The sequence below is a fragment of the Pan paniscus genome, chromosome 23, assembly GCF_029289425.2.
Source record: "Pan paniscus chromosome 23, NHGRI_mPanPan1-v2.0_pri, whole genome shotgun sequence".
Taxonomy (NCBI): domain Eukaryota; kingdom Metazoa; phylum Chordata; class Mammalia; order Primates; family Hominidae; genus Pan; species Pan paniscus.
In genome coordinates, this window is record NC_085927.1 from 31328538 (window position 1) to 31341710 (window position 13173).

The window sequence follows — 13173 nt, forward strand, 5'->3', positions numbered from 1 at the left end:
TGTAGAGATGGGTTCTCACTATGGTGCCTAGGCTGGTCTTGAACTCCTAGGCTCAAGCAGTCCTCCTGCCTCAGCCTCCCAAAGTGCTCGGATTATAGGCATGAGCCACTGCACCCAGTCAGTTTTCTTTTATAGACGATTGTTGATAGTACCTGCGTCACAGGATTGTGTGAATGTTCATACCACTGGCATTTGTAGGTCTAACATCTTTCCATATCTTGCTCTGTTGCCCAGGCTGGAGTGCAATGGTGCAATCTCGCCTCACTGCAACCTCCACCTCCCGGGTTCAAGCGATTCTCCCACTTCAGCCTCCTGCGTAGCTGGGATTACAGGCACCTGCCACCACACCCAGCTAATTTTTAAAAATTTTTATTTATTTATTTATTTATTTATTTATTTAATTAATTTATTTATTTAGAGACGGAGTCTCGCTCTGTCGGCCAGGCTGGAGTGCAGTGACACCATCTCGGCTCACTGCAAGCTCTCCCTCCTGGGTTCATGCCATTCTCCTGCCTCAGCCTCCTGAGTAGCTGGGACTACAGGCTCCCACCACCACGCCCGTCTAATTATTTTGTATTTTTAGTAGAGACGGGGTTTCACCATGGTCTCGATCTCCTGACCTCATGATCCGCCCGCCTCGGCCTCTGAAAGTGCTGGGATTATAGGCGTGAGCCACCATGCCCAGCCTGTAATCCCAATATTTTGGGAGGCCAAGGAGGGTAGATTGCTTGAGCCCAGGAATTCAAGACCAGTCTGGCAATGTGACGCAATACTGTCTCTATGAAAAATACAAAAAATTAGCTGGGCGTGGTGACATGCGCCTGTGGTCCCAGATACTCAGGAGGCTGAGGTGGGCAGATCGCTTGAGCCCAGGGAGGTCGAGGCTGAAGTGAGCCGTGATCACGCCATTGTACTCCAGCCTGGGCAACAGAGTAAGACCCCATCTCAAAAGAAACAAAGTAAGGCCAGGTGCGGTGGCTCATGCCTGTTAATCCCAGCACTTTGGGAGGCCGAGGAAGCAGATCACCTGAGGTCAGGAGATTGAGAACGGCCTGGCCACTGTGACGAAACCCCATCCCTACTAAAAATACAAAAAAATTAGCCAGGCATGGTGGCATATGCCTATAATCCCAGCTACTTGGGAGGTTGAGGCAGGAGAATCGCTTGAACCTGGGAGGTGGAGGTTGCAGTGAGAAAAGATCGCACCACTGCACTCCAGCCTGGGCAACAAGAGTGAAATTCTGTCTCAAAAAAAAGTAAAATAAAAACAAAAAAACAAAATGAAGGCCGGGCACTGTGGCTCACGCCTGTAATCCCAGCACTTTGAGAGGCTGAGGCAGGTGGATCACCTGAGATCAGGAGTTTGAGACCAGCCTGACCAACATGGTAAAACCCCATCTCTATTAAAAATACAAAATTAGCTGGGCGTGGTGGCGCATGCCTGTAATCCCAGCTACTTGGGAGGCTGAGGCAGGAGAATCACTTGAACTCGGGAGGCAGAGGTTGCAGTGAGCCAAGATCACGCCACTGCACTCCAGCCTGCTGGGCGATAGAAGTGAAACTTGAAAGAAAGAAAGGAAGAAAGAAAGGAGGAGAAGGGAGGGGAGAAAAAAGAAAATGAAAATAAGCAGCCAGGCACAGTGGCTCAGGCTGAGACGGGTGGATCATGAGGTCAGGAGTTCAAGACCAGCCTGGCCAAGATGGTGAAACCCTGCCTCTACTAAAAATACAAAAATTAGCCAGGCGTGGTGGCGGGCGCCTGTAATCCCAGCTACTCGGGAGGCTGAGGCAGAAAATTGCTTGAACCTGGGAGGCAGAGGTTGCAGTGAGCCAAGTTCACACCACTGCACTCTAGCCTGGGCGCCAGAGTGAGACGCCATCTCAGAAAAAAAAGAAAGAAAAAAAAAATGAAAATGAAAATAAGCATAAAAAAAGAATCAGAAATAGTTTGATGCAAATCATGATTAACTACAGACAAGAGTAAGGAAACAAACAGGAGAGGAACGTCTGGGAGTAGGCCTATTTATTACAGTTTTGTTTTTGTTTTTGTTTTTAAGAGATAAGAGTGTCACCGTCAGCGTGGAGTGCAATGATGCAATCACGGCTAACAGCAGCTTTGACCTCCTTGGGCTCATGCAATCCTCCCTCCTCAGTTCCTCAGGTAGTTCAGACTACAGGCAGGTACTACTACACTCGGCTGAATTTTAAGTTTTTAATCTTGTAGAGATGGGGTCTTACTATGTTGTCCAGGCAGGTCTCAAATTCCTGGCCTCAAGCGATCCTCCTGCGTTGACCTCCCAATGGGCTAGGATCACAGGCATGAGCCACATTACCAGGCCTAATGATGCAGCTTTGTTGCTTATGCAGCTCTTTAAAAAAGTGACTCAGGAAATAACATTTAGTAACATTTAGGTAACATGCTTAGGTGGTATAATATACAAGCAAATCTAATCAGTAACATGTATTATGCATGTGACATTCTAGCTAAAAATATCCTACCATCAAAATACATTACAGGCCGGGTGTGGTTGCTCACACCTGTAATCCTAACTCTTCAGAAGCCCAGGGTGAGCAGATAGCTTGAGCTCAAGACTTTGGGATCATCCTGGGCAACACGGCGAAACCCTGTCTCTACAAAGAATACAAAAATTAGCTGGGCATGGTGGCACAGGTAGTCCCAGCTACTCAGATGGCTGAGGTGGGACTACCTACCTGTAGTCCCAGCTACTCAGGTGGCTGAGGTGGGAGGATGGCTTGAGCCTGGGAGGTGGAGGCCACAGTAAGCCCAGATTGTGCCACTGTGCTCCAGCCTGGGTGATAGAGCCAAATCCGTCTCCAAAAAAAAAAAAAAAAACCCAACCCCCAAAAACCGGTCAGGCACGGTGGCTCATGCCTGTAATCCCAACACTTTGGGAGGCCAAGGTGGGCAGATCACAAGGTCAGGAGATCGAGACCATCCTGGCTATCATGGGGAAACCCCGTCTCTACTAAAAATACAAAAAATTAGCCAGGGGTGGTGGCGAGCGCCTGTAGTCCCAGCTACTTGGGAGGCTGAGGCAGGAGAATAGTGTGAACCCGGGAGGCGGAGCTTGCAGTGAGCCGAGATCACGCCACTGTATTCCAGCCTGGGCGACAGAGCGAGACTCTGTCTCAAAAAAAAAAAAAACACAAAAAACAAAGAAACAAAAAAAACCCACAAAACACCCCAAAACCAAAATACATTATATAATTACAACCACACAGAAGCTTGCACACATTAGTGCAAAAAAAGTGAAAGGTTACTGTGGGATCCTGGTGATCAGTATCTTACTCCCTTACCATTCCTCCCATACTTCTTAACTGTTTACAATGATGAAATTCTTCTACCTTTATATGAAAGATTAAAAGAAAATTTCTCCCATTTTCAAAAGAAATTCATTTCTAAACAACCAAGTATTTCTCAACCTTCACTCAGGTCAATACATAAAACCAATTCAACATTTAAGTAGACAGTTGTTAAATATACATATACACATATATTCATATGCACGTATAGATAAACACATACAGATAAAATAGGAAGTTAGAAATAGCTAAATTTCTAACAGAACACTGGATAAAAATGCTATAAAATCATTAACTATAACCTAGATCTATGCACTGACGTGGAAAAGATATTCAAGACACAATTCTATTAACCATGACATTTAGGGAATAATTATAAAAGAATTTACCTTCTTAAATATTTCTATAATTTCTGAATTTTTTAAAAAGTTAACCTTTATAATAATTATTTTTAAAAAATAAATTATAGAGAAAATATGCACATGTATGTAGATAAAGATATGGAAGGACAAGCACCCTATTCAGATTCCCTCCTCAACTTTTAAGGAACCCTGTTTTTATAAATGGGCCCACCTAGATAGACAATCCAGGATAACCTTCCTATCTTTAAAGTCAGCTGATGGGCCTATTCGGGGCATACCACACTGCCTGTGGATTAGCCCTGCTCTGTAGGGAGCAGTTTAAAAAAAAAATAAGGTCAGCTGATAAACAATCTTGATTGTATCTGCAACCATAATTCCTGTTTGCCAGGTAACCTAACACAGTTATAGGCTCTAGAAATTAGAATACAGCCATGGGGGTGGGTGGGGGGTCATTATTCGACCTATCATGGTTTTATAACAGCATGAAGTTTTAAAAACTAGCTGCCTAATATATTTAACAGGTACACGTTAAATGGGAATAAAGAATAATACAATTATTAAACGAAGCTAACCTAAAAAAAAAAAAGGATAAAAAAATCAAATGTATCACTTTTTTTTTTCATGGGTACTCTAAAAAATCTTTGCCTAACATAAGGTCATGAAGATTCTCTCCTGTTTTCTTCTTGAAGGTTAATAACTTTAGGCCTTATATTTAGGTTTATGCTCCATTTTGAGTTTTGTAAATTTTGCATATGGGTGTCTAATTGTTCCAGCACCATTTGCTGAAGAGACTGACACAAACAATGACATGGATTTTTATAAATCTCAAATGCATTATGCTGAATGGGAGAATCTAGACATAAAAAGGCTACATACTACATGATTCCATTAACATGACATGCCGGAAAAGGCAAAACTATAGGGATATAAATCAGATCAGTGATTGCCAGAGCTTGGGGTTGCAGAGGGATGACCGACTACAAACGGCACAAGGCAACTTTTGGGGATGATGGGAATATTCCACATCTCAATTGCGGTGGTTGTTACATGACAGTTTATGTTTGTTAAAACTCAGAGGCCCACACAACTAAAAAGTGTGAATTTTATTCTGTGTAAATTATTCTTCAATAAACCTGATTTTAAAAATTATCAAGTGACAAGATGAAAAGGTGTAATTTGTTTTGCAGGGTCCTAGACTTCCTGAGACCTAAAAATGTGACCTTAAGCTGAACGCTGTGGCTCACGCCTGTAATCCCAGTTTTGGGAGGCCAAGGTGGGCAGATCAAAAGGTCAGGAGTTCGAGACCAGCCTGGCCAGCATGGTGAAACCCTGTCTCTACTAAAAATACAAAAATGAGCCAGGCGTGGTGGTACGCGTCTGTAGTCCCAGTTACTTGGGAGGCTGAGGCAGAAGAATCGCTTGAACCCGGGAGGAGGAGGTTGCAGTGAGCCGAGATCGGGCCACTACACTCCAGCCTGGGCGACAGAGTGAGACACTGTCTCAAACAAAAACAAAAAAAAAGTGACCTTAATGCAAATTAAAATTAGCAAAGAAACCAAAAGGTGGAGAACTAGACCGTCATTACCAGGTTCCCTTACTGCACTGCCACTGTTTCCAAAAAAAAAAAAAAGGGGAAGACAACAATTCAGAGTGAGCACTAAAGAAAGCATTATCCAATAGCCATAGGCTCATTTTTCAGGCTAGTGACCTAACAATTTAACAAATAAACGCGAAGCTAAGCCTAAGAAAAAACTAATCAACGAAATAACATTTACCTTTGGAGTCAGCATTTGGGAACAGCCTGTTCCATGGCACCTTATTTTTGTGTGGAAGAGAAAGCAAATAGTTCCTAGCTTTTAAATTTATTATACAATTCAGGTCTTCCTGTGATGGGGATCCAAGAATACCTATCAGATAAAAAAATTAGCTATTAGTTATCAAGACCAAGGTAAATGACTACACACCATCAACTCTGAGTCGGAATGAACCCTGATAATTGATATGAGCCGTTGCTTATCACCACTCCTGATGTTTATCTTTCTTATGTTTTTACACAAAAGTCCTTAACATTTTAAATCAGAGAAGGTTAAAAATTCACACCTACCACAGGTCAAAGAGTATATTAGAACTCTTCTTAATTTAATGAAGTGACTTTGATGTAAGCTGTACAAACTTGAGTAAATCTAGCTCCTGAAGGGCTCGGGAACCTTACCCAAAATGTGGTTCAGCTGGTCAAGATAATGCTTCCCTGGAAAGATGGGCCTGTTAGAAAGCATTTCTGCCAGAATGCAGCCTACAGACCAAATATCAATGGACTTGGTGTAGCCCTGCAGGAGAAAGAGAGAAAAGACTGAAAATGGTATCTGGTGTTACAGGACATGATGAGATCTTCCTGTATGACAGGTGCATTGCTGATGGGACTCTGAACTTCTCCTTTGACTCTACAATTCAGAAATACAAGTAAACAACATGGAAAAGCAAAAAACAATTTGGCTTTCTTATGAGAGGCTGAACAGCCAAGATTATGTGATTTTATTTTTCTCTTCATAGTTGATTAACTTGGGCTGGGCACAGTGGCTAATGCCTGTAATCCCAGCACTTTGGGAGGCCGAGGCGGGCGGATCACTTGAGGCCAGGAGTTTGAGACTAGCCTGGCCAACATGGTAAAACCCCATCTCTACTAAAAATACAAAAAAATTAGCCAGGCATGGTAGTGGGTGCCCGTAATCCCAGCTACGTGGGAGGCTGAGGCAGGAGAATTGCTTGAACCCAGGAGGCAGAGGTTGCAGTGAGCCAAGATCGTGCCACTGCACTCCAGCCTGGGTGACAGAGCGAGACTCTGTCTCAAAACAACAACAAACCCACAAAGTTGATTAACTTATTAAATTAGAATTTCCAAAGTATACATCCGTCCTTTTTTGAAACAATGTGAGAGACAGATTTAGAATTGTCATAAATTGGAGCTGGAAAAAGAAAAAAGGTCTAAAAACCTTTTCTGGGTTTGGGGGAGTGTGTGCTAGCTCCATCATATTTTACCAATCTCTTCTAAAATATTCTCAGCTGGGCATGGTGGCTCACGTCTGTAATCCCAGCACTTTGGGATGCCGAGACGGGCGAATCACCTGATGCCAGGAGTTCAAGACCAGCCTGGCCAACATAGTGAAACCCTGTCTCTACTAAAACTACAAAAATTAGCCGGGCGTGGTGGTGGGCACCCATAGTTCCAGCTACTTGGGAGGCAGAGGCAGGAGAATTGCTTGAACCTAGGAGGCAGAGGTTGCAGTGAGCCGAGATTGCACCACTGCACTCCAGCCTGGGCAACACAGGGAGACTCCATCTCCAAAAATAACGTAACATAATGTAACGTAACGTAACGTAACGTAACATAACATAACACAAACATAACATAACATATAACATAACATAACAAAAATAAAATAAAATAAAAGAATTCTCATCTTCTTTTCCTATTCATTTTTCAGGAATATGTTTTCTTTTAAAGGAATCCTGTTAGAAGTCATGGGAGGATACTTTGGGAGGCTGAGGTGGGAGCACTGCTTGAGGCCAGGAGTTTGAGGCTGCAGTGAACTATGACTGCAGTTGCACTGTTACACTCCTAATAGCAGCATGTGAAAGAAAATGCATTTCCTCATGTCCTCAACAACACTGGGTATTAACTAATTATTATTATTATTATCATTATTATTATTATTTTGCCACACATGGTGGCTCACACCTGCAGTCCCAGCTACTCGGGAGGCTGAGGTGGGAGGATCACTTAAGCCCAGGGATTGGAGGCTGCAGTGAGCTGTGACTGAGCCAATGCATTCCAGCCTGGGTGACAGAGTGAGACCCTGTCTCTAAAAATTAAAAAAAAAAAAAATCATGGAAGGATTCTGTCTGAATCATAACAATGGTGCAAAAAAGATGTTTCTCCAAGGAATATAAGCTGACTCTTTTAAAATTAAGAGATGGTGTCATCACTCTGTCACTCAGGCTGAAGGGCAATGGTGTAATCATGCCTCACTGCAAATTCAACTTCCTTGTCTCAGGTGATCCTCTCACCTCAGCCTCCTGAGTAGCTGGCACTACTGAGTAGCTGGCACACAGTAGGTGGGCCACAGGCATACACCACGACACCTGGTTGATTTTTAAATTTTTTGTAGAGAAGGGGTCCCACTATTTGCCCAGGCTGGTTTCAAACTCCTGGGCTCAAATGATCCTCCTGCCTCAGCCTCCCAAAGAGCTGGGATTACGGCATGAGGCACCATACCTGGCTCCAGAAGTGCCTTCTAATACAACGAAGTGCTTTTCTGGTATTCATGTTAAAAATGCATGACCCAAAACTGAGGGGCATTCTACAAAATAGCTCATCTGCACTCTTAAAGGAGACTAAAGAAACACAGCAACCTGTCTCTATGAAAAGCACAAAAATAAATAAGTAAATCAGCCACGAGCAGTAGCACGTGCCTGTAGTCTCAGATACTTGGGAGGCTAAGGTGGGAGGATGGCCTTGAGCCCAGGAGGCGGAGGTTGCAGTGAGCCGAGATGGTGCCACGGTACCCCAGCCTGGGTGACAGAATGAGAACCCGTCCTTTTTTTTTTGAGACGGAGTCTTGCTTTGTCACCCAGGTTGGAGTGCAATGGCACGATCTCAGCTCATGCAACCTCCGCCTCCTGGATTCAAGCGATTCTCCTGCCTCAGCCTCCTGAGTAGCTGGGATCACAGGTGCCTGCCACTATGTCCAGCTAAATTTTTTGTATTTTTAGCAAAGACAGGGTTTCGCCATGTTGGCCAGGCTGATCTCGAACTCCTGACCCCATGTGATTCACCCGCCTTGGCCTCCCAAAGTGCTGGGATTACAGGTGTGAGCCACTGTGCCTGGCCTGAGAAACTGGTCTTAAAACAAGCAAGCAAGCAAGCAAACAAACAAAACCCATGACAGTACAACATGTGAACCTGTGCCCAGGTCGGGGGGTGGTTTGGGTGGGGTATAGTTCAAAGGTTATTGGGATAATATCTAAAATGTGAATATAAACTGTGCATTAGATACTGAATCAGTATTAAGTTTCCTGATTTTGAAAACTGTACTGTGGTCATGTTAGAGAATACTCTTAAGGCAGGGTTTTTCAACCTCGGTATGACTAACATTTTGGGCTGAGAAAGTTTCTGTTGGGAGGGCTGTTCTGTATATCGTAGGATTTTTAGCAGCATCTCTGGCCTCTTGATGCAGGGAGCACCCCTACCCCTCACTGTGACAACCTTGCCACATGTCCCCAGGGAACAACAGGACCATGGTTTGAAGTAAAGACATACTGAAACAAGGTAAAGGGGCGTATCTACAATTTACTCTCAAATGACTCAGAGTGCGTGGGAGTGCCCACACACATGCACACAAAGAATGATAAAGCAAATGGGGCAAAAGATAAAAAATCGGTGAGCCTGAATCTGGGGTAAAGGGTATTTAGGAGTTCTATTTGGCGGTTCTACAAGAGTGTTCCAGAGACTCCTATGGGTTCCCTCTAGAGGATCTGAGAGGTCACAGTACATTTATTATACTACTATGACATTTTCATCCTTTTCAGTCACGAGTGAAAAGGAGATTTTTCCAGATGCAATATGATGAGTGATGATGTGTACATGAAAATGTGACACTTGGAATATCTGTGTAACTCAGTGAACCAGTATTTTCCAAATACGTTAAAAAATCATGCATGAGTATGAGTGCAAGGTAGACTAATGGATTTTAACGAAATAGTATCAAGAGTTCACTGATATGATTTCAGATTCCACACTGCAATTAACCTTTAAGAAACCACCACTTGTTTAAACTGGGGGTAGGATCAAAGAATAGCCACAAGTGGCTGAAAAGACTACTAAAATTTCCCTCCTTTTTCCAGCTACATACCTGTGTGAAGAGTTTTCCTCATGAACTTAAACCAAAACAACATATTTGACAGACTGAATGCAGAACCAGATGAGAATCCAACTGTCTTCTACTAAGCCAGACATTAAAGAGACTTGCAAAAATGAAAACAATGCCACTCTTCTCACTAAAAGGTTGTTTTTCGTTTTGCTTTTTTTAAAGACAGGGTCTCACCCTGTTGCCCAGGCTGGAGTGCAGTGGCGTGATCACGGTACACTGCAGCCTCAATTTCCTGGGCTCAAGAAAATCTCCCATCTCAGCCTCTTGAGTGGCTGGAACTATAGGTGCACACCACCATGCCCAGCTGATTTTAAAATTTTTTGTACAGATGGCAGGGCACAGCAGCTCACACCTGTAATCCCAGCACTTTGGAAGGCTGAGGCAGGTGGACCACAAGGTCAGGAGATCGAGCCCATCCTGGCTAACATGGTTAAAACCCTGTCTCTACTAAAAATACAAAAAAATTAGCCGGGCGTGGTGTCGGGCGCCTGTAGTCCCAGCTACTCGGGAGGCTGAGGCAGGAGAATGGCGTGAACCTGGGAGGCGGACCTTGCAGTGAGCTGAGATCACACCACTGCACTCCAGCCTGGGTGACAGAGCACGACTCCGTCTCAAAAAAAAATAAAAAATAAAAAAATTTCTTTTTTGTACAGAGTCTCACTATGTCACCAGGGCTGGTTCCAAACTCCTGGTGATCCTCCTGCATTGGCCTCCCAAAGTGTTGGGATTATAGGTAAGAGCCATCATGCCTGGCCTCACTAAAACGTTTTTATTGTAGAAAATAAACTTATTCTTAAGAAAAACATGTAATTTATCTTAACATGTAGTGGGTTTACTATTTAAAAATTAATTGATACATTTTAAAGTTTCATATTGTAGGCCGGGTGTGGTGGCTCATGCCTATAATCCCAGCACTTTGGGAAGCCGAGGCGGGTGGATCACCTGAAGTCAGAAGTTCAAGAGCAGCCTGGCCAACATGGTGAAACCCCATCTGTACTAAAAAATACAAAAATTAGCCGGGCATGGTGGTACACGCTTGTAGTCTCAGCTACACGGGAGGCGAGGCCGGAGAATCATTTGAACCCGGGAGGCAGAGGTCGCAGTGAGCCAAGACTGAGCCATTGCACTCAAGCCTGGGGGACAAGCGCCAGACTTCTCTCCAAAAATAAAAAAAAAAAGTTTCATATTGTAAATAACATAGATATAACCTACATAACTAAAAAAATGTGTGTGGGTCCTTGACTTTTTTTTTTTTGAGACAGAGTCTCACTCTGTCACCCAGGCTGGAGTACTGTGGCACGATCTCGGCTCACTGCAACCTCCACCTCCCAGGTTCAAGCGATTCTCCTGCCTCAGCCTCCAAGTAGCTGGGATTACAGGTGTGTGCCACCATGCCCAGTGCATTTTTTGTATTTTTAGTAGAGACAGGGTTTCTCCATGTTGGCCAGGCTGGTCTCGAACTCCTGGGCTCAACTGATCCACCCGCCTCGGCCTCCCAAAATGCTAGGATTACAAGTGTGAGCCACCATGCCCAGCTGGTCCTTGATAATTTTTAACAAATGTAAAGGGATCTTGGCTGGGCGCAGTGGGTCATGCCTGCAATCCCAGCAATTTGGGAGGCTGAGGTGGGTGGATCAGTTGAGCCCAGGAGTTTGAGACCAGACTGGCCAACATGGCAAAACCCTGTCCCTACAAAAACATACAAAAATTAGCCAGGCATGGTGGTACACGCTTGTAGTCCCAGCTACACAGGAGGCAAGGCTGGAGGATCGCTTGAGGAGGGGGTGGCTACCAGCCTGGGTGACAGAGAGAAACCCGCCTCAAAAAAAAAAAAAAAGCCAGGCACGGTGGCTCATGCCTGTAATCCCAGCACTTTGGGAGGCTGAGGTGGGTGGATCATCTGAGGTCAGGAGTTCGAGACCAGCCAATGTGGTGAAACCCCATCTCTATTAAAAATACAAAAATTAGGCAGGCGTGGTGGCGGGTGCCTGTAATCCCAGCTACTTGGGAGGCTAAGGCAGGGAGAACTGCTTGAACCTAGGAGGCCGAGGTTGCAGTGAGCCGAGATGGTGCCGTTGCACTCCATCTGGGCGACAGAGCAAGACTGTCTCAAAAAAAAAGAGGCTGGGCGCAGTGGCTCACACCTGTAATCCCAGCACTTTGGGAGGCTGAGGGGGGTGGATCACTTGAGGTCAGGAGTTTGAGACCAGCCTGACCAACATGGTGAAACCCCGTCTCTACTAAAAATACAAAAATTAGCTGGGCTTGGTGGCATGCATCTGTAATCCCAGCTACTTGGGAGACTGAGGCATGAGAATCGCTTGAACCTGGGAAGCAGAGGTTGCAGTGAGCCGAGATCATACCACTGCACTCCAGCCTGGGTGACAGAGTGAGACTCGGTCTCAAAAAAAAAAAAACAAAGAACAAAAGAAAGAATGAACCAATGAAAGAAAGAAATGTAAAGGTATCCTGAGACAAGAAGGTTTGAGAATGGCTACCTTATACTTTTCTTGCAACTTTTATGTTTTTAGACAGAGTCTCACTCTGCCGCCCAGGCTGGAGTATAGTGGCGTGACCTTGCCTCACTGCAACCTCTGCCTCCCGGGTTCAAACGATTCTCATGCCTCAGCCTCCTGAGTAGCTGAGATTACAGGTGTCCACCATCATGCCTGGCTAATTTTTTGTATTTTTAGTAGAGATGGGGTTTCACCAAGTTGGCTAGGCTGGTATCGAACTCCTGGCGAGTAATCCACCCACCGCGGCCTCCCAAAGTGCTGGGATTACAAGTGTGAGCCACCGCACCCAGCAACTTTTCTTTAAAATCTTTTTTTTCTTTCCTAAACAAGCTAAAACAGCGCAAGTTTTCTGAAAGCTGAAATTCTATAAAATGTTACAAATATGTACACAGAGTGCTCTAGCTTCTCAAAACTGGGACAATATGAGTTTAAAAAAAAAAAGAAAGAAAGAAAATTAAAATGGAGAACACATAAAAAAAATCCTGGGTCTGTAATAGTGTTTTAAAAACAAAGGTAGGATACAGAGGAAGAGAAAGGGTAAATGGGAAAAATCTTCATAGGAGAATTCTAGCTAATACAAGTAAAAGGAAGAACAAATTTAGAAAATTACCATTTTATAACCTCCAGTATGATAACTGACAGAAGTAAGTGCTGAACCACTGGGGGAAGGCTGCTGGGAAACAAGGATGGCCATCCTGGCTAACATGGTAAAACCCTGTCTCTACTAAAAATACAAAAAAATTAGCCGGGCGTGGTGGCGGGCGCCTGTAGTCCCAGCTACTTCTGCACCGTCTTCAGGAATCTGTAGTGGTCGTGTCAGAAACGTGGAAGCTACATCTCATCAGGAAGAACTCACTGGAAGAATCCACAATGTGAACCACTCTGTGAAACAACTGATCTGTACATTGCAAAGTACTGAATGTCTTAAAGAAGAGAGGAAGGGCAAGACTGTTCTAGACTAAGAATAATGCATGAAACAATTAAATCATGTGTTGAAAACAGAGTTACCTAGACTTTTTTGGGAGGGTGGGATGTCATGGAATT

General features: G+C 44.2%; 1 protein-coding gene across 2 annotated transcripts in view; it reads right to left on the bottom strand.

Moving 5' to 3' along the window:
- MAPK1 (mitogen-activated protein kinase 1) overlaps positions 1–13173 on the bottom strand; it is a 107252-nt gene that overhangs the window by 22826 nt on the left and 71253 nt on the right. For both annotated transcript variants that reach the window (XR_010111784.1, XM_034948791.4), the window contains exons 5-6: positions 5899–6013; positions 5462–5593 (exon numbers count right to left, since the gene is read on the bottom strand). Coding sequence is in view for 1 of the 2 variants with exons in the window: in XM_034948791.4 (XP_034804682.1) it covers positions 5462–5593; positions 5899–6013 (247 nt within the window). In the remaining variant the exon portion in view is untranslated. The remainder of the gene's footprint in view (positions 1–5461; positions 5594–5898; positions 6014–13173) is intronic.